General features: G+C 39.5%; 1 protein-coding gene across 3 annotated transcripts in view; it reads right to left on the reverse strand.

Annotated features, from left to right (window-relative positions):
• Positions 1–5,814: 5,814 nt before the first annotated feature.
• The window catches only part of nde1 (nudE neurodevelopment protein 1), a 36,896-nt gene continuing 22,194 nt past the window's right edge, over positions 5,815–20,516 (reverse strand). For 2 of the 3 annotated variants that reach the window (XM_063059081.1, XM_063059083.1), the window contains exons 6-9: positions 20,241–20,414; positions 18,876–18,958; positions 11,510–11,664; positions 7,399–10,145 (exon numbers count right to left, since the gene is read on the reverse strand). In XM_063059081.1, coding sequence (XP_062915151.1) covers positions 10,052–10,145; positions 11,510–11,664; positions 18,876–18,958; positions 20,241–20,414 — 506 coding nt within the window. In that variant the 3' untranslated portion in view covers positions 7,399–10,051. Of the gene's footprint in view, positions 6,270–7,398; positions 10,146–11,509; positions 11,665–18,875; positions 18,959–20,240; positions 20,415–20,516 lie in introns of those variants that run through there. The other variant, XM_063059082.1, reaches the window with a different exon arrangement.

Genomic DNA, 20,516 nt, shown 5'->3' on the forward strand with positions numbered 1-20,516 from the left:
GAGAAGGATGCTTATGTGAGAATGCTGTTCTTGGACTACAGTTCAGCATTCAACACCATAATTCCATCCAGGCTCGACAGGAAGCTCAGGGACCCTGCCTTGTGCAGCTGGATCCTGGACTTCCTGTCAGATCACCAGCAGGTGGTAAAAGTGGGCTCCCTCACCTCCAACCTCACTCTCAGCACAGGAGCCCCTCAGGGCTGTGTACTAAGTCCCCACCTTTACTCCCGGTATACCCATGACTGTGTCACAACCCACAGCTCTAATGTGCTAATTAAATTTGCCGATGACACTACATTGATTGGCCTAATCTCAAACAATAACAAGATGGTCTACAAGGAAGAAGTCATCTCTCTGACACAGTGGTGTCAAGAAAACAGCCTCTCCCTCAATGTCGCAAAAACAAAGGAGCTGGTTGTGGATTACAGGAGGAATGGAGACAGGCTAACCCCTATTGACATCAATGGATCTGGTGTTGAGAGGGTAAACAGCTTCAAGTTCCTTGATATTCATATCTCCGAGGACCTCACGTGATCTGTACACACCAGCTGTGTGGTGAAAAACGTCCAATAGCACCTCTTTCACCTCAGCCGGTTGAAGAAGTTTGGTATGGGCCCCCAAATCCTAAGAACTTTCTACAGGGGCACAATTAAGAGCATCCTGACTGGCTGCATCACTGCCTGGTATGGGAACTGTACCTCCCTTAATCGCAGGATTCTTCAGAGAATGGTGTGGACAGCCCAGCGCATCTGTAGTTGTGAACTTCCCATGATTCAGAACATTTACAAAGACAGTTGTGACAAAGGGGCCTGAAGGATCATTGGGGACTTGAGTCATCCCAACCACAATCTATTCCAGCTACCACCTGGGAGATGGTACCACAGCATAAAAACCAAGACCAAAAGGCTCCAGGACAGCTTCTTCCACCAGGCCATCAGACTGATTAACTCATGCTGATTTGAGTGGATTTCTATGTTACATTGACTGTTCTACTTATTATAAATTGCTGATTGTACATTGCACAACTTCTTGGAATACAAAGCTTTTAAGTTGTCACCTTACCAGAAAATTTCCAGAAATTTCAATTTTAATTCCAGATGTCCACAATTGCAATACCTAGCTCTCTTTTTGGCTGATTTTAGTATTAGGCCATTTAGATTATGGCTTGCATCTTCTGGGGGAAAATAGTATTAATTTTTAAATGTGTGCAATATAAAACTTCCAGCACCCATTATGACATGTCGGTCCACGGTCTTCTCTACTGTCATGATGAGGTCACTCTCAGGTTGGATGATCACCACCTCCTATACTATTTGGGTACCCTCCAAAATGACAACCGATTTCTTGAACTTCCAATAATTTCTCCCCTCTCCAATTCTCTTCTATTCCCCATTCTGTCTACCCTCACCTGCCTGTCACCTCCCTCTAGTGCCCCTCCTGCTGCCCTTTCTCCCATTGTCCACTCTCCTCTCCTATCAGATTCCCTTTACCTTTTTCCACCTGCCCCCTCCCCCATCCACCCAGCTCGTCACCTGGCTTCACCTATCACCTCACAGCTTGTACTCCTTCCCCTCCCCCCACCTTCTTATCCTAGCTTCTTCCCCTTACTTTGTAGTCCTGACGAAGGGTCTTGGCCTGAAACATTAGCTCTTTATTCCTCTCCATAGACACTGCCTGACCTGCTGAGTTGCTTCAGCATTTTGTGCATGTTGCTCTGGATTTCCAGCAGCTGCAGAATCTCCTGCATTCATAAAACTTAAATGATATCCTTTGGTGTCATTACAAATTAATCAACAGTATTTACCAGTTCAAGTAATTTGAAGGTTTCATACAAGTTACCAATAGGGTAACTAATGAGACAGTACTCCAGCCTGCCCATACAAAAAGATCTTTAATGAGAACATTAAATGAGAGGAAATTAAATTCCTGGGCCATGTCATCAGAAAGGGAGAAACAGAATGCTTTACATTACAAGGCCATATGCTTGGGAAATGCAGAAGAGGAAGGCAAAGAAGAAAATATATGGATACTGTGAAAGAACTAACAGATCTAAGTGTGCGAGATATCATTGATGCTGTGAGGGATCGTTCGATGTGGCCATGGTCGCCCAAGCATGTAACGCGCAAGGCACATGAAGAAGATATAAGTTACTGCAGATATTACCAGAACTCTACTAAATCTTACAATTTAACAAAAAATAACTGGAATAGTATTTGGAGAATGCTCTGACCTACTATCAGCTGTGTACATACATCTACTGATGCTTCTGGACACATCTTCAGTGATATTCCTGGAATCATCAGTTGTTGAGTCTTTCAACATCATACAACCTCCTCCAGGTGACCCAGCTGGGGCTGATCAGACCCCAGCTTGTGTCTAGATGGCTAGCTACTTATAACTCCATGTCTCCCCTCTTTTGAGCCACAGCCAGTTTGAGGCCCTCTCTGCCGCATCGGTGGTACTGTGGATGGCTCTCCTCTTCCTCTCTCCCTCAATACCCAAATTGCTGAAGGCTCTAAGGAACAGGCTGCAAATCCCCTACAACCAACTTCCACTGGGAGACACTTCGCTCTCCATCCAGCCTGCTGACAGTTGCTGACCAGTCCTGTGTACTTGGAGAGCTTCCTTTCAAAGGCCTCTTCCAAGCTATTTTCCCATGGGACTGTCAGCTCCAGCTCATATTTGCTACTGAATTTGCCAGTAGTAAATAGTGATTGCACATCTTGTGTTTCCTTCTGTGAAGCTACATACAGTTTGAGAGCCAGCAATTTATCCATTCTACCTCATTCAATGATAGCCAATATGTAGAAATAAGCTTTTAAAAATTGATTACCAGCTTTACAAGATTATGGAAATTAGATAAAACTTCTCAAAGTCAGAAGGAAGCTGGTACAGGAGACTGTCAGGACTCACACCACCGGGTTCAGGAACAATTACCACCTCTCAATCATCAGGCTCTTGAAGCGAAGATGTTAACTACACTTTCCCCATCACTGAAATGTTCCCACAACCTATGGACTTATTTTCAAGGAATCTTCATGTCACGTTAAAAGTTATTGCTTATTTATTTATTATTTCTTTAATTTCGTATATGCTGCTTGTTGTCTTTTGCACACTGCTTGCACACAGTTGGAGCAGTCCTTCACTGATTCTATTATGATTACTGGATTTATTGAGTAGGCTCAAGAAAATGAACCTCAGGGTCATATATGGTGAAATATGCACATGGATAATAAATTTACTTTGACCTTTGAATCTAGAATTAGAGCAGATAATCCCCCTACCATTCAGGTTAGGCAAATAATAACGCAGCACTTTGTTTGTAGTTTTTGTTACAGATCAACAATCAGCATCAAGTCTTAATTATTTGATTTCTCACTCCAATACTCAAGAATAATTAAAACATACAATATTTAACATGTACAATAACAACTTTTAAAGGACAATTGGACACGATTTAAATAGGAAAGATTTGGGAGGAATATAGGCCAAATAGGACAAGCTTGGTTGACATGACTAGTTGGGTCAAGGGGTCCGTTTCCATTGTGCATGATTCTTGGCATGGATGATGATTAGTTATCTCAAGTCTCTAGGAGATCCTTCTAAATACTGTATATGCTGTCATATTGCTTTTGATTGATGAAGGTAGAGCTGTGGATATTGTTTATATGGATTTCACTATAGGGTTTGACAAGATTCTTCATAGGAGGCTCTTCCAAAAGATTAAGATGCATAGGATACAAGGTGAATTGGCTATTTAATTTCAGAACTGGCTTGCCTGTAGAAGACAGAGGGTAGTGCTCAAGGGACTTATTCTAGATAGAGATCAGTGATTAGTGGTGCTGCCCAGGGATCTATACTGGGACCTCTATTGTTATATACGTAAAAAATGACCTGGATGAAAATGTAGATGACTGGGTTAGCATGTTTGCAGATGCTGCAAAGATTGGTGTTGTAAATAGCATAGAAGACTGACAAAGAATACAGCAAGATATTGATCAGGCCTGGGTGGAGAAATGGCAGATGAAGTTTAACCCAATGTCAAGTGTTGCACCTTGGTAGGTCAAATGTAAAGAGTCAGTACACTGTTTTGGGCAAGATCCTTAACAACATTGACAATCACAGGAATCATAGGGTCCATATTCATAGCTTCCTGAAAATGACTGCATAGGTTGATGGGGTGGTTAAGGTATATGTTAGTCAAGGCACTGCGAAAGGCAAGTATGAGTTCAAAAGGCAGTTTTATAAAGCCCTAGTTCAGTCACATCTGGAGTACTGCCTACAGCTTTGGTCACCCCATTATAGTAAGGATCTGAGGCTTTGGAGAGGGTATAGATGAGGGTTACCAGGATGTTGCCCGATTAGAGGACATGTGCTACAATACACTCGCTTCGGGGAGAAGACCGGGTAGCTCCTGCAATGTAACTTGGCTCGTTCTGGCAGGGTGACTTGCTCGCACTTGCTTCGGTGACATCCGATGATGATCTAGCCCAGCAAACTTGGAGTGGTAGAGGCAGAGGGAAGTTTTATGAGAGTATAGGCCATCTTTTTGCAAGGGTTGAAACACCTAAGATCAGAGGGCATGCATTTATTTAAGGTGTGGGAGGGCAATTTCAAAGCAGATGCGAGGAGCAAGCTTCATTTTATTATACAATAAGTGTGGTGGGTGCCTGGAATGCACTACCTTGGTGGTAGGGGAGTCAGAAACATTGGGACCTTTTAAGAGATGTTTGGCTAGGCATATGAATGTGGGAAAATAGAAGGATATAGACATTGCATGGGCAGAAGATATTAGTTTTGTTAGTAATTGATTACTAATTTAAATGATTTGGTACAACATTGTTGGCAAAAGGACCTGTCCTGTGCTATACTGTTCTATGTTCCAAGACAGTTTCCCCCCCCAAAAAAAAAATCCTGATTGCAAAGGTGTTCTAAAATTTGTTTTAAAAATTCAATAGATGTGGGCTTGCAACTTTTCCTCAACCACAGCTACTGTAATTATATTAGCCTATATTTTTGATGCCTTTTCTCTGGGGTAAGGAAGTCCAATTACAAGTAGGAGTTAATCAAGAAATGGAATGTTTTCCAGCAGTTCCAGATAGCTTTAAAATAATTCTCCAACTGATGACTAAATCTTCGAAACTCGAGGCAAGAACTCAGTAAATTAAAATTCCTTTTGTGGGCTGATGGGCAACTTCATTGTCCTTGCCAAATGAAAGCAAGGATGTGAAACACAATAAAACTGAGGGTCACTGAGAAATAGAATAATCAATTAAATTATAGAAATAGAAAATAAATAATAGGAGCAGTGAGGCATTACAGAGGATCATATGCAAAGTATCATAACTGGTTAAGTGAACATGCTATTTATTCAAGCCTTTACTTAATTATTTATTGAGATACTGCATAGAGTATGCCTTTCTGGCCCTTCGAGCTGCACTGCCCAGCAATCCCCCAAAATGATACTCGCCTAATCATGGGACAATTTACAATGACCAATTAACCTACCAACTAGCAGGTCTTTGGACTGTGGGAGGAAACTGGAGCACCTGGAGGAAACTCACACAGTCACAGGCAGAATGTACAAACTCCTTACAGTGAGCAGCAGGAATTGAACTCAGGTCACTGGCATTGTAAAGCATTGTGCCAACCACTACACTACTGTGCTGCCCTATCCATGTTTTTATGCTGAGATAAGTTAGTAAGGAGACAATAAATGAAAAAAAACCAAAGGAAACCAAATTACCTTTATTTTAAGCAATGGACAAGGAACCAGAATCCATCTGGATACATTCCAAAGGAACTGATGGAGAACAGACCAAGATCTAGCAATTCTCTTCCAGGATCAAGACATTAACCATTCAAGATGATGGGGCTAAGTCACTTTGAATTGTTACAAACCATTGGCAAGGGAATTCCAGTATTTAGACCTGGAAACAATGAATCAACACTGATACATTTCCAAGTGAGAATAGTACACGATTTGGAGGTAACCAAAAGGTAATGGTTGTCCTTTTATATCCACTACTCCAGTCCTCTATGGTGATGGAGGTCCATGGGTGAACAACAGCTCTTTACAAATTGTATAGGCTCCAGCAAACGGCAGAAATGATTGACTTCCAAAAGCAAAAAAACTGTGTTAGATTACCACTAGACTGCTTTCTCTTAAATGTTACCTTGATATTCTCAGTCAAGCACTGCTTTGGTGTCAAGGGACAGTCAATCACACCTTTGAACTGAACCACAATGTGGTCGGGAGTCATATGGACCTGGCAAAAAAACAAAATTGACAATGGAAAACAGGTCTTGGTGCCATTTGATACTAGTTAAACTTGATTTCCATTTTATTTTGTTTCCATTTTGGTAGATAAATGAGCATTCTGTTAACCTTTTAAGGTTTTTTGTTAACATAGAAAATAGCCCAGGTATGCATGTTATGAAGCAGTTGTTGGTGTACTGGAACAGCTTGATTAACATTGTAACTAGTTCTGGAGCATAGACTTTGACCCTACAGCTGGCATTCTATCTGGTCCCATTACCTTTGCTGTATCCATTGCTCACAGCCATTTCCTGTCAGCTCAGATTGAAACAAATTTGACTGGAATACAAGCTTCTGCAATGTTGGAGATACGAAGAGAAGAAAGAAATGGGTGACCTATATGGCACTTCTGACTGAAAATTATATGCATCACTTAGAGAATGCAAAATGAGTGACTGTTTTTAAAAGCAGATCATTGGTGTTTTTGTAACTAGTGACCATTTCCATCAAGGATTGAACCACCATCCAGAATATCATTCAAAAATTCAGACCATAGACCCCCCCCCTAGATTCATATATACACTGTTACAACTCTGATCCTTAAAATCTGTTTGTGAATCTGAAGCTTATTAGAATGTTTGGTTCATTTAAGATGCAGCTCATTATAAAGTCAGGGAACAGCAGCTCAAAACATTGATCCAAAGCACAAAATAGTGTGAGAGAGAATTACAATTGGAGTAAACAGTGGGGAGATCTATGGATGTTTCTAGTCAGGCAGAAAAAACTGGATTAAGAAAAAGGCTTGCCACCATGTTCCCTTCTCCTTAAGTTTCTATTAACCATGTATCCACAGACACATGCCTGTTCTTCAGCTGATAACCAGATGGATTTGACAGAAAGAACTAACATGGCCCTATCCAGATTTCAAGAAAAGCCACAGTGAAGATAAGGAGCTGGATCGCAAACTCTCATCTTAAAGTCAATTCAGAAAGGTTGCTAGCTCCCGAGATGTTATTCCGGTGAGTGTATTTATCCACAGGGGCACAGACATGGACATTGTTGTAGAATAAACCACCGTACCTGCTGAGAACACATTTAAAACACTGAAAGAATGCAAAATAACTCAAGCAACATGGGGAATGATAGCAACTTTATTTCAGTTGACTGGTTAAGAAATGCTGTAAATTTACATACATTGCAGGATTACAAAATGGATATGGCAACATATTGTAAATAGACATGGGGACTCAAATCTGCAGTAGTATACTGTACACATTTAATCAAGTGATTTTTGCAATTTATGAAATACTGCACTAAAGGGCTGAAGACAGGCAAATCAGAATTCACAGGCGTGAAAACAATGGTGTCTCCCTCCTAATGCAGTAGTACCCCACAACAATCATCTCTCCAAGTTGGGAAACCAAAAATACACCACATGATCATGTTGGCAAAGAATACCACCAAATATCTAATCTACAGGATGTCAGCAATGCTTTTTTGATAATAGGTCAAAGAGGCATCACCCTGTTAATTTGATGTCAGGCAGACCTCACATGGAAAATAGAAGTATTACGGTAGGTAGTTGTTGGGCGATGGTAATTAAGGCACCAAGTAGCAGAATTAAATACAGGCATGAGGTGCAAGTCTGGAAATGCTTCCCTCTCCAAGGTAGACCATCTATTAATGAGTGCAAGGATAATTATGGATCCAAAACTTTATGCAGGTACGAAAACAGAACATTGGTGCATTGAGCAGATGAAGTTCACATATGCTATCAATCTAGTCATTTGGTCAGAGATATAATTCTTCCTCAGAAGTCTCTACAATAGACAATATCCATGCCTTTGCAAAGATTTGTTGGCTCCATGTAAATCAGCTTGTATCAGGCAAAAATACAAATACCAGTTTTGATTCATGATAATGATTTGCATCTTACTAGCACTTTCCTGCCTTTAGGGAGTGGGGGGTGGTGGAGTGGATGCTAGGATTTCTATTTCAATTGAGCTTTGGAATTATAGCAAAGTCCCTGCTCACCATGCATAATGCCGACAAGCTTTGGTTACTCACTGGACAAGAAACCTCTTTTTACAAGGCAATGACCTTAACCTAATGAAGACTAATTCTTTAATCCAACAGTCTCAGAGCTGCCTCCCAATGGTAATATCAAAATTTTGATATAGGTTTTACACCAAGTTTAGAATTTTGTTCCATCAATGATTAGATTCTTTAAGGTCAAATCCTTAGGATTTATTGGCTTTACAGTGGCATACAACTCAACAACCAAACCAGTTCACAACATTGAACCTCAACTAATTCTATATACTAAAAGAAAAATCATAAAAAGGCACTGATCATCAAGGCACTATCCATTCTATGCTCTTGTTCATCTACTTTGCACTTCATTACCAAGAACTTCACTGCTATTCCTCATCTGATTAAAAATATTGATATTCAAACTCTGCCTTCCTCTTCCAATACTAACCAATTCAACTAGCTAACCAATTTTCTTGGTACACTTTCCAATGCACCAATTTTAAAACAAAAAATATCAAAACAATATTTCCCCTGGGAACCATGCAAAATTCTTCAGCTAATATAGTTTGCATCACTTCAATGTTTGAATCAATTATCCAGTTACTGGCAATAATGGCTGCATCACAGGACTCTGTACCAGTAGCATTGTACTGGATTGTAATACAGAAACAACTTTAGTGTTTGCTATTAATGAGAAGTCATTGAACTAAATCAGATAATCCATATCCTTTCCATTCACATTTCATTCAAGTGAAATTTTTAAAAAAGCACTGTTCAGTATACAATAAATGAACCTCACTGCTGCACTTTAATTTGTACACATTTTGGACTAAGTCTGCATAAAGCAGCATACACAATTTTTAAACAAGTTTCCAACTAAAGCATTAGAACACATTTGGATTGTTTTAAGAGCTTATGTCATCTTAAATATACAGGTAACAAATTAAATATATACAAGGATGAGAACAGAGAGGTTGACTGCTTTGCTAACAAGCATGCACAAAATCCTCAAGCTGACAAAGAATTTACAGGACAAAATTGATAAATGAATATGTGAATTACACAATTAAACAGATTATAATAGTTTTACCCTTAGTTGAACAGGACCCAGAGAATATACAGAACAGGTACATTGTATACTGGTGCATCATTGAATACAAGTTTCTTGAAATTAAGATAAACTGACATCTCAAGTGCTCTACGTACAAGTTTGGAAGAAAATAATAACATTACAATCTTCTAACACAAGTTTGAGTCAGCATCTTCAACTAAGCCAAATGTTATTCAATTAAATACTAAATGGATTAATTTAGCACCTAATATCTCAAGTTTAGAATGCCAAGGTTCAAGCTACCAGTTACTGTGGAAGTAAACATTCATATATTTTTTAAAAAACTCCCCTTAGTGGTACATCTCCAATTAGCCAGGTCCCCTCTGTGACTATACTAATTGTAGCAGTTTAGCAGAATGTAGCTCCAAACCCAAAACTTTAACCGGCATTTTTCATTTATACTTCCCCTTTTTAAAAGTGAGCCCTCTTTTCCACACCCAAGGTGGAACAAGGCTTCTAAAAATGGTCATGGGCCATACACCTTCAATATGAAAGAAAAATCTACTTTTAGCTTTCAAAAAAACTAATTTGCACCAGCAGAAAAAAAATTAGAACTTTTCCTTTACTAACATCCCCATTGAAAGCAATAACAATTTGGTTACAAAAATATTATTTTAAAAACATGTTAGAGTTTAAAATTACCATGCTCAGAGCAAGATTTTGACAACACCCTGTGGTGACACAGTGGCTTGCATGCAGACTTTTGAGGCAATTGTCCCAAACTCAAGTCTCTTTGCTAACCTGAAAATACACAAAAAATCAAATTACTTTTGGGAATAAAAATAAACCACTTAAGCACAAGCCATTTGTAAAGTAGTAATACTCAAAAGAACAATGCTCTGCACTTCTTTCCAAGTTTTCACTATTTCTATATTTGTCTGGGTCCTACTTGATAAAAATCATCTGAATGAGCTTAAGTTAATATAAAATTACCTGAATAAATGGTAACTACATGGACCTGAAACAATCTGGCATCCAGTAAGATGCAGCTCTCTTTGATAGTGAAGAACATTCTTCTTTTACATACTCGCAGGATTTTCAAACTGGTGTTTGCTTCAGGCTAAAATCAAAAATGGAATGAGCTGATCACAAACCAGAGGAAAGCTGCAGATGCTGGAAATCCAAGCACTGCACACACAAAAATGTTGGTAGAACTCAGCAGGCCAGGCAGCATCTATGGTAAAGAATACAGTCGACATTCCAGGGTGAGTCCTGACGAAGGTTCTTGGCTCAAGATGTCAACTGTACTCTTTTCCTTAGGTGCTACCTGGCCTGCTGAATTCATCCAGCATTTTGTGTTTAATGGGATGAGCTGCTAAGGGTGACATGGCAACATGGCATTTGGTATAACACTATAATAGTGCCAATAACCCGGGTTCTATTCCCACCACTGTCTGTACATTCACATTGTTGCCACACAAGTTTCCCCCAGATGCTCTGGTTTCCTCTCAGATTCCAAAGACGTGTGGGTTAATAGGTTACATGGATAGCCCAGGCTCATTGGGCCAGAAGGGCCCATTACTGCCATGGATCTCTAAAGTAAAAATAAGCTTCACACTAAACTTTCCCTGCTTAGAGAGAACTTCTCGACTCTGCTGATAGGTAAAAGGTGACATGCCAAGTGAAGACATGTGCAGTTCATGACCCCTAGATACCCCCAGTTCCTTTTCATCCACTAACATGAACAAGCTGACTTCCTTGTTCCCGTCAGTAATGTGCTATTGACTAGGCAACTTTTTATTAGTCAATTGAAAAAAAACCATAGCTGGGTCACCAAAGATGATATCCTGACTCTTGCACCTGAATCTTAAATTCATTGTTTTGTTTTAAGGCAGGGCTCACCTTAAAACCTCATCTGAAAGAGACCACTGCCAACCTTACAGCTCCCATCTAGCTGTGTGTTCCAGTTTGTGTAGCAGTACTTGAACCCATAGCATTTCTTATTCAAGTCTGTGTTAACAGAACTATTGATGAAAATACAAGCTTTCCCCTGACCTCCTCACAAATGTTGAACTGGACCTGTGTTGAGAAATCTGATGTAATAATAAAACTTAAGTAGTGCACAAGCAATCTTAGTGAATTCTTTCAAAATGTATTTTACTGACCCTTTGTCATATTGGGGTAGATTAGCATTTGACACCCGGTTATCATTGTTGTCTTTGACTGTGTGATTTCCATTCTGAGCAGATGGCAAAGATCCACGATTTGGAGACTGATCCCAGACGAAATTCCTACAAGATGCAAGCTTGGATTCCAGGGCCTGTTTTAAAAAAAATGCAATCAACAAACCACAGCTTAGAAACCCCCGAATTCCCAACTCTGTTGCAGGATTTCAGACTCTTATTGCTGACTTTGAGTGGTCACTCAATCACCACTTTTCACATATTGAATCCCTTTTAAAGTAGTCTCAAAGGGTTAATTGAATGTTTTTTTTAAAAAAACAAAACGCTTTTCTTAACCCTTGTATATTTTGGACGTAATTCACAATAATCTAGAAAAGTGGAAAAATCTCTTCCAAAAAAACCTGCTGTTCAAGCACCCAGGCAGATACATAATTTTTTTGGATCTTCTGAAAAAGCTGGATACCACAATCAAACCTTTAAATAAATAAATCTCACTCCCCTTTTCATACCTTCCAAAAAAAACTTCAATACATTTTTCTAAATTATTTAGATCTAATTTAGATCTAGGGAAAATATCTTCTGACAGAAGGACTGAAAATTTAGATAATTTGACCTTTATGTTTCTTAATAAACCCAAGGAGTCAGGTGGAAGCAATTTCCATAACTGGCACTCCTTAGAACTTGAATAGGTAATTGACTTTTGAAAAGCTAACCAATCAATGGTGCTATCTGAGTCACATGACCAATGATTAGAAAAGTTGGGACTTTTAAACATCATTATGGAGTGGTAGAAGAGGTACAAGGTGGTACAAAGTACACAAAGGTAATATTGCTAGCACCAGCACACCAAAATTGTAGTTTATTGTTCTCTCCCCACGCCCCCCCCCATAGAGGTGAGGGGCAGGAGGGCGAGAGGGGAAGGGGTGCAATTTGGGTATTCCAAACCCAGTATTTTTAAACCCATCTTTAACTCCCTTCAAGGTGGTGGTGGTGAGTTATTGTTCTACTGGTGAAGATACAGATACTCGCATAACCTTGTTCTACAAGGCTATTATCTTGTCCTGCTTAATAAGAAAGGTTGTAGGTTTGGGATATGCTGTTGCAAATGCCTTACTTCAGAAAACTTTCTAGATCAATTTTAAAAGATTCACCTATTGGTTGAAGACTTCCTCTTCTACTTCCGACAGCTCACTCCACATAACTAAGTCAATCCTTATGGTAACAAAACTACCTCCACTTGTGCTCTGAAGATTCCGTGTTATTCCCCCCCCCCCCCATTGTACAAGGATACTTCCCAAATAGCCATTGAACTCACTTAGGATTGTGGTTTTGTTTTAAAATTCATGCAACTAATTGGTACTAGGGAATGAGCAAGCCAGATGGATCAAGTATCAGTGGGAGATAACTTGGACAAGAATGGACATTATTCCTCAACATTTCCTATTGGTAATCTAAATTTTTGATATAATTTAGTGAACTTAAGTTAGAACATGACCAACTTCATTAGACAATAGGGGACTAGCCAGAGTAAATTGGAACCATATTCCAACAGGGAAAATGTAAGAAGCATGGGAGATCAATGTGGCTGTGCTTCAGATGAGGCATATTTTCCACAAAGAACTGTCAGGTCCTTTTGAATGGTACAAGGAAGAGGAAAAAGAAACATGAAAATGTTGGTATACATTTCAAGAGCCAAGTGAAATGCAAAATACTGAGGGGTAAACCCAATTAAAGAATGATAGCACAAGACAAATGAACCGAAACAAAACCTTGGACAAGTGTGGAAACTGAAAATAGCTAGTAAAAGGCAGTAAAGGGCCTATTAGGAGCAGAGCAAGACTAAAGTTAAGTACTTTGTGTCACAGTTACTGAAGAAAATTATGCTCATTGGTGGTAGAAACTGCAGGTGGGTTGGGTGCACTAAACAGGCTGGCTATGCTTAGTGAATGTCATCTGGTCAAGATTGCTTGCTTCCTGGTTTGTTAACTCAGGGTGGAGAAAACCTAAAGTGATTTTCTCCCCCCCACCTCCCATCATCTCCAATTAGGGAAAATGATGAAAGTGAAATGAGCACTTAGTAGTTTAATTTAATTGGAGCTTGTACTCAATTGCAAAACACAATTTAGGAGAATCAAGAAACTGTTTGGCAACAGGCTCTTGTCCCAGTTAAGCGGTATAGTGTCCCAAATAAAAGGAAATCCCAGCTATTTTCTTGGTTAGTTTCTGTTAAGAGTTGTTGGAAATAAGCAGTTGCCCCAATTAACCAATGGTGCAACAAAACAAAATCCAATATATATATATATTAAATTCAATTAGTGCAAAGAGAGAGAAGTAGTGAGGTAGTATTCAAGGGGTCATAATCCTTTCAGAAATCTGATGGCAGAGGGCAAGAAACTGTTCCCAAAACACTGAGTAGATATCTTTAGGCTCCTGCACCTCCTCCTTGATAGTAGGTAAGAGTAGGGCATGTCCTGGGTGATGGGGGTCCTTAATGATGGATGTAGCTTTTTTTTTGAAGCAATGCCTTTTGAAGATGCCCTCTATGCTGGGGAGGCTGGTATCCATGATGGAACTGGCTGAGTTTGCTACTTTCTGCAGCTTCTTCTGATCCTGGTCATTGGCCCCTCCATACCAGATGGTCATGCAACCAGTAAGAATGCTCTCCAGAGTACACTTGTAGAAATTTGCTCGTCTCTGGTGACATTCCAAGTCTCCTAATGGAATAGTCATTGTGGTGCCTTTTTAGAAATTGCATCACTATGTTGGGCCCCAGATGGATCTTCAGAGATGTTGATACCTAGAAACTTGAAACTGCTCATCCCTCAATGAAGACTGGTGTGTTTCTTTGACTTCCCCTTCCTGAAGTCCACGATCAATCCCTCGGCCTTAATGACATTGAGTGCAAGGTTGTTGTTGCAATACCACTCAACCAGTTGCTCTAGTATCTCACTCCTGTATACCTCCTTGTCACTATCCAAAATTCAGCCAAAATTAGTTGGGTCATCAGCAAATTACAAACAGCATTTGAGCCGTACCTAGCCACACAATCATGGGTGTGGAGAGAACAGAACAGTGGGTTAAGCAAGCATCCTTGAGGCGGGCCAGTGTTGATTGTCAGGAGGAGGAGACGTTATTTCCTATCTGCATTGACTGTGGTCTCCAGATTAGGAAGTCAAGGGTCCAGCTACAGAGGGACTATAGAGATGCATGTTTTGGAGCTTGTTGATTAATACTGAGGTGTTGAATGCTGAGCAGCAATCAATAAGCAGCAGCCTGATTTAGGTATTGCTACTGTCCAGGTGATCCAAGGCCGAGTAGAGCGCTAACATAAACTGTAAACCAATGTGGTGATAGGAAAATTGCAGCTGCTCCAGGTCCCTAGTTAGACAGTTGATGATTCTGGCCAAGACCAACTTCTCAAAGCATTTCAGAGTAGATGTGAGTGCAACTAGGTTGATAATCATTGAGGAAGCTCACTCTGCTTTCCTTGGGCTGATTGTTGCTCTTTTGGAGGGGGAACCTCGAACCTCTGACTGTAGCAGTAAGAGACTGACCCACCAGGTACACCATTGGGGCCTGACACCTTGCAAGGGTGCACCCTCTTACAAGATATTCAGATGTTGACCTCCAAAAGAAATCACAGGTTTATCAGACAACGCAGGGATTTGCACAAGTGTAGTTTTATTCTCCCCTTTCAAAGTGTGCATAAAAAGGCATTGAGCTCATCTGGGAGTGAAGTTGAGTCATTCATGTTATGTTTGATCTTGTAGGACAATAGTTTGCAAACCCTTCCAGAGCTGGCATGTATCCAATTGTCACCAACAGCAATCAGAATTGTTTTTTGCTCTTAATATAGTCTTTTGTAGGTCATATCTAGATTTATTGTATAGTTCAGGATCACCAGTGTTGAATGTCACAGATGAAGCCCTCAGACTACAAATTTCTGGTTCATCCACAGCTTTTGGTTTGGGTATGTCCCATATGTTCTGAGACACACTCACTCACACAGATCTTGATGAAGTCAGTAACAATTGTGGTATATTCAGATATGAAGATGAATTCCCAAATAGTGAATTCCTGAGTCCATTGAATCAAAAGACTCCTGTAGGTGCCCCTATATCTCCCTTGACCATACTTTCTTGTGCAGTCCTTGGTCTCTGCCTGTATGCCAGGAGCAGAAGTACACCCAGGTGATCACACTTTCCAAGTGTGGGATGGCACAGCAAGTGTTTTTGATGGAACAGTGGTCAAGTGTGTTGTCTCCTCTGGTTCCATGCTGGTGGTGGTTGTTCAGACACTTCAAGCTGGCCTGGTTGAAATCCCCCAAAACGATAGGGGAGGCATCAAGCTACACTGTTTTGTGACTGCTGATCACTGTGCTCAGCTCCAGAGCCTGCCTGATGTTGGCCAAGGATGGAATGTACACAACTATGATGGTGGAAAAATCCCTTGACAAATAAAATGGATGACACCTGACCACAAGATGTTCCAGGTCAGGTGAGCAAGACTGAGACAGAACTGTGCACCACAATGAGTTAATCATGAAGCATAATCTGCCTCTACCTTTAAAAGACTTAGCTGTCCTGTCTTTGTGGTGTACGTGAAGCACTCAAGCTGCAGCACGGCATCCAAAATGTCGGGTGAGAGTCATGTTTCCGTGAAGAAAAGTGCACAGCAGTCTTTGATGTCCCCCTGGCAATGCATTCTTGCTCAGAGGTCAGTTTTATTTTCCAGAGGCTGTACATTTGCCAGCAGGATAGTAGGGACTGGGTATCCAAGGACGCTGCATTTCAATCTTACTTACAGATCAGCAGTTTCCTCATTTCCCTTTTCTTAAAAGGGGAACTACGTTAGCAACCCAAGTCTACAGTTGGGGTCCACCGATTTGGAGAATTGATAGGCACAACTGATACAAGAAGAAAGATGGACAAAAAGATGGGCTCCACAAATTATGCAATATTTCCTACCCACAAAAGAACAGCTATTCATTGCTTTTTCCAAATAAACAGCATTGCTGCAATACATGCATTTGATTAATCAAATCAATTTGTTTTAAAACCTCAACTCCCAGCCTAAAGTCAGCAATGAAGGACGAGTCAAAAGTGACAAGTGTAAATAATACACGACAATGCAGTCATCAAAACTAAATACTGTATATAACGATTCCTGTTTGGACTAACACACTGATTAAACTTTGTTGGCATTTTGTTATGCAATCTTTCCTCTAAAATCAGGTCTTGTGTGTTGATAAATGCTCGAGTCAGCTGCCCAAAGTTCATTGCAGGAAAACCAGTTTAGGTCAGAATTCTAAAGCAATCAAACTGATCAATCAAAAGCTCTTACTACCAACTCAGGGACAGCTTCCACCCCACTGTTATAAAATAGCTGAACAGACCCCTTGACCCTACAATCTGCCTTGTTTTGGCTTTGCACTTTTTGTCTGCCTGCACTCACTCAAAATGTACTTTATTCTGCATTGTTATTGTTTCCCCTTGTACTACTGAGATGCACCGATGAAATGATCTATACGCATATCATGCTAAATGTTTTCCAACAACCTTTGGTATGTGACAATATTGAACCAATTTACTGCAGACTGTTGTTCACTTGAAGCAAAACTATCCCCAGCCAAGTCTCCCATGGGGCTAATTGAAAAGATTACCTCAGGAATTCAATACAATTGTTATTGAGTAAATTACTTAGATTTTAATTTTACAAGTAACCTAACATTTAATAATTAGCTCTGAAGAACATTTACAGGATCAGAGCCATTATATAACAGTTAATCTCAGGTAAAATGGCTCCATTTCAACAACTTAGATGATGTGAAAATTGTATTAGGATTTACAAGTTTAGAAAAAGTAAAGAGGAATGTCTAACTGGCTGCAAAAGTCCTTTTGTCCTCAGACCTCCTGAGCACAGTTCATTATTGCAAAATTTTCAATGCATTGTCAGCCTTGCATTGACCAGATCTATTATAGGTTACATTACCTATTGCAAAGCTTGTTCATTCTGTAAACAGTGAAATTTTAATTAGCTCTAAATGGTCTGAATGTTTTTGGATTGGAAGAACATTTGCAAAGTCACATAGGTAAACAGGAAAGTTATGTGATATGACTTTTTATTCTAAATTCTCATAATCTATGTTCTTCACACAATATTTAATGCATCACTGTTAAAAAAGTTCAAAACTGGGACCAAATAGAGTCCATACATCAAACAAGTTCAGGCTACAAAAAGGGAAACACATGTACAATTCAGTTATGCTGCAGTATCCCTTCGAGTAGCCTCCAATAAAGGGACCAACTTCACATAATTTTTCTATGGCTCATTTAATTCATTGTTTAAGATTCTGCAATTGACCCAAGTCGGAACAGTTTTCAAAACCCCACTCTGACAGAACATAACATGAACCATCACTACCAGAATCTACTCGTAACATATAGCATCTGATTCCATTGCAGAACCAATATTTTAATTGCATTCTCAAAGTATAAACTTAATAATGTATCTATTTTATGGAATACAACATTGCAAGTGGTCTGATAACACAAGTAAACTAGTGGGCAAATTATTACTTTAAACAGCCTGTTAGTACATGTACATATTCCACACCAAGATTTGTGGTTAACACACATTTTGACAATAATTTAGTGAGGGTGCTACACTCACATCAGTTGATATTGATCCCAACTGTCTTCCCCATCCCCTCAATACTTACCCTGCAAGATTGGCTTCCCAACAGGTCCAGTGAAACTGGCTGTTGGGCCCACACAGTGCAAACTATTTCATATAAAAACTATCCATGAATGGAAAGAAAAACTCGATACTGACCTCAGAGTCAGGAAAGAATCAAAAGTATCCACAGTTTCAAATAGATTGAACACCAGAACAAAACCAAAACCTCAGCTTCTTCATACATGTCAGTTTTACAGAATTACATCAACTAATTCTTACAAGAATTCTGGATAATTCAACTTTAGGCATTCATTTCCAGTTAACTCACCAAGGGTAAATTAGTGCAATATAAATTTAAATTTCAATAAAATTTTTTAGAGCATTGAATAAGTACAAGGAAAAACTAGTGGATATTTTAACCTTAAAGACACACGAGCTCAAGGACTCAAGTTTTTGTGAATATAAAAAGTGTAGAAGAGTTTTTCCAACTGTTAGTGCTCATTTCAGAAATGAACTACCTCAGACTTCCAATATTGTTCAGTATGGAATTCCCAGGTTTGCCCAAGATCTAGTTTTTATGCAATATAGTCATAAACATCGAGAGGCCAAGAATGAGAATTAGAGAACCAAGATATTCAATTAACCCTGCACATAATGCTGCAATCCTTACCCCAACTTTCCTAAGCAAGTCTCCCACTATGTTAAGTGCAGATATCCTGGCTGATGGAGTCAGAGGACTGCCAGTATAACAATCTGAAAAAAGTTTAAACAAAAATGCCCAATTAATAACAAATTAGAAAAAAATCATTAACCAAATAAGAGTAAAACCAGTCAGTCATTGAACACTCTAGTATGCTTGGAAATTTTAGTACAGTTTACAAGGAATGCATTAACAAAGGAGGCCATTTAACACACAAGACTTGGGTCAGCCCACCATCCTGCAGTTGAATCTCCTCCAGCACCTGCCCCACCCCATCAAAACATACACTTGAATCCCAGATCCTTGTATTTGCTTGGTATCTAACCATCTAATAAGATAATCTCAAATGTACCAAACATTCAAGCACACAAAGCCAACTTTATCGGAGATGGCTAACCTTTTATCATGAGATTATACTTCTAGACTAGATTCTGCAGCCAGCTAAATTAACTCCATGTCTAACCATGTGCAGTTCTACTGGGATTAACAAATTCAATGAGATCTCTCAGGATTATATATCAAATCGAGTTACTCTATTGTCTGATTAATCTAGTGACACTATACTGAACTTCCACCAAGGCAGAACATTCAGATAGAGACTAAAACAGCAAGAGTATTCTTAACTGGTCTCAAGTTCAGTACAACAGCAGCAAGAATTCCTCACTATTGTATTTTAATTCCTTTTTAAACAGCTTGCAGTAAAAGCTGAAGTCCCATTTGCTTTGCTCTTCCTGAACAGACAATACCACCCAAATTGTTTCTGAACATTAATACAGTACTTAAGGGGCACTGCTTTGCTGTTCAACTGAAATTAAGAACCCCTTATTTCCCTATATTACGCTTTATCTCAATTCATTTATCTTTCTTAGAAACCTCCTCATACTCAATTTACAATACAGTACACTCAAGCTATTACATCACTATTACATATTGAAACCTGATCTTTGAGTCATTGCATTAGTAATCCAGATGCAACATTAAACAACTAGTTTCAAAGTGAGGATGCCTCCGATCTGCTCAGTATGCCTCAGCCCCAAGTTTAAAGTCATTCCCTTATCAAACTGATTGGAATTAAATTCAGACCTTGGAAAACTAAAAAGCCGGTGTCCAACTACTACACAACCCAATTGATTATTACACGTATTTGAATAGACTCCTGGAAATATTAAGCCTCTTCTCCACCCCCAAGAAAAACACTATCCATGCCTTTTCTGTTTTTAAATGAACACCTTACAAATTCACTTCTAGCTGGAGCTAATTGTTGACATATTTACTGATCGATAGAAGCCAAGGGCAAAACAAACAACTTTTTTTTTCCCCCCAATAAAAGATCACCTTTTGTGAGCAAGGCAGGTGTGGCAAACACACTGCTAGGTCCTTTGCAGAGTAGTGGGGTTGAAGGCATCATTGTGGAGGCTTGCATTGTTGCATTTTCAGTCTCCAAGGAGGGATTTGAGGGTTTTCTGACTGATGCAGGTTTTTGTTGTACTGCCAATTCTTGCCTCAGATCTGGAAACAAATCATAGTTAGTGCAAAAACCTTCTAACACTTTTTCCCCCAGACAAAGTTAGTGAACTTTTAAACATCTAATTGTACATCCAAATGAAAATA

The sequence above is a fragment of the Mobula hypostoma genome, chromosome 9, assembly GCF_963921235.1.
Source record: "Mobula hypostoma chromosome 9, sMobHyp1.1, whole genome shotgun sequence".
NCBI classification, from domain to species: Eukaryota; Metazoa; Chordata; class Chondrichthyes; order Myliobatiformes; family Myliobatidae; genus Mobula; species Mobula hypostoma.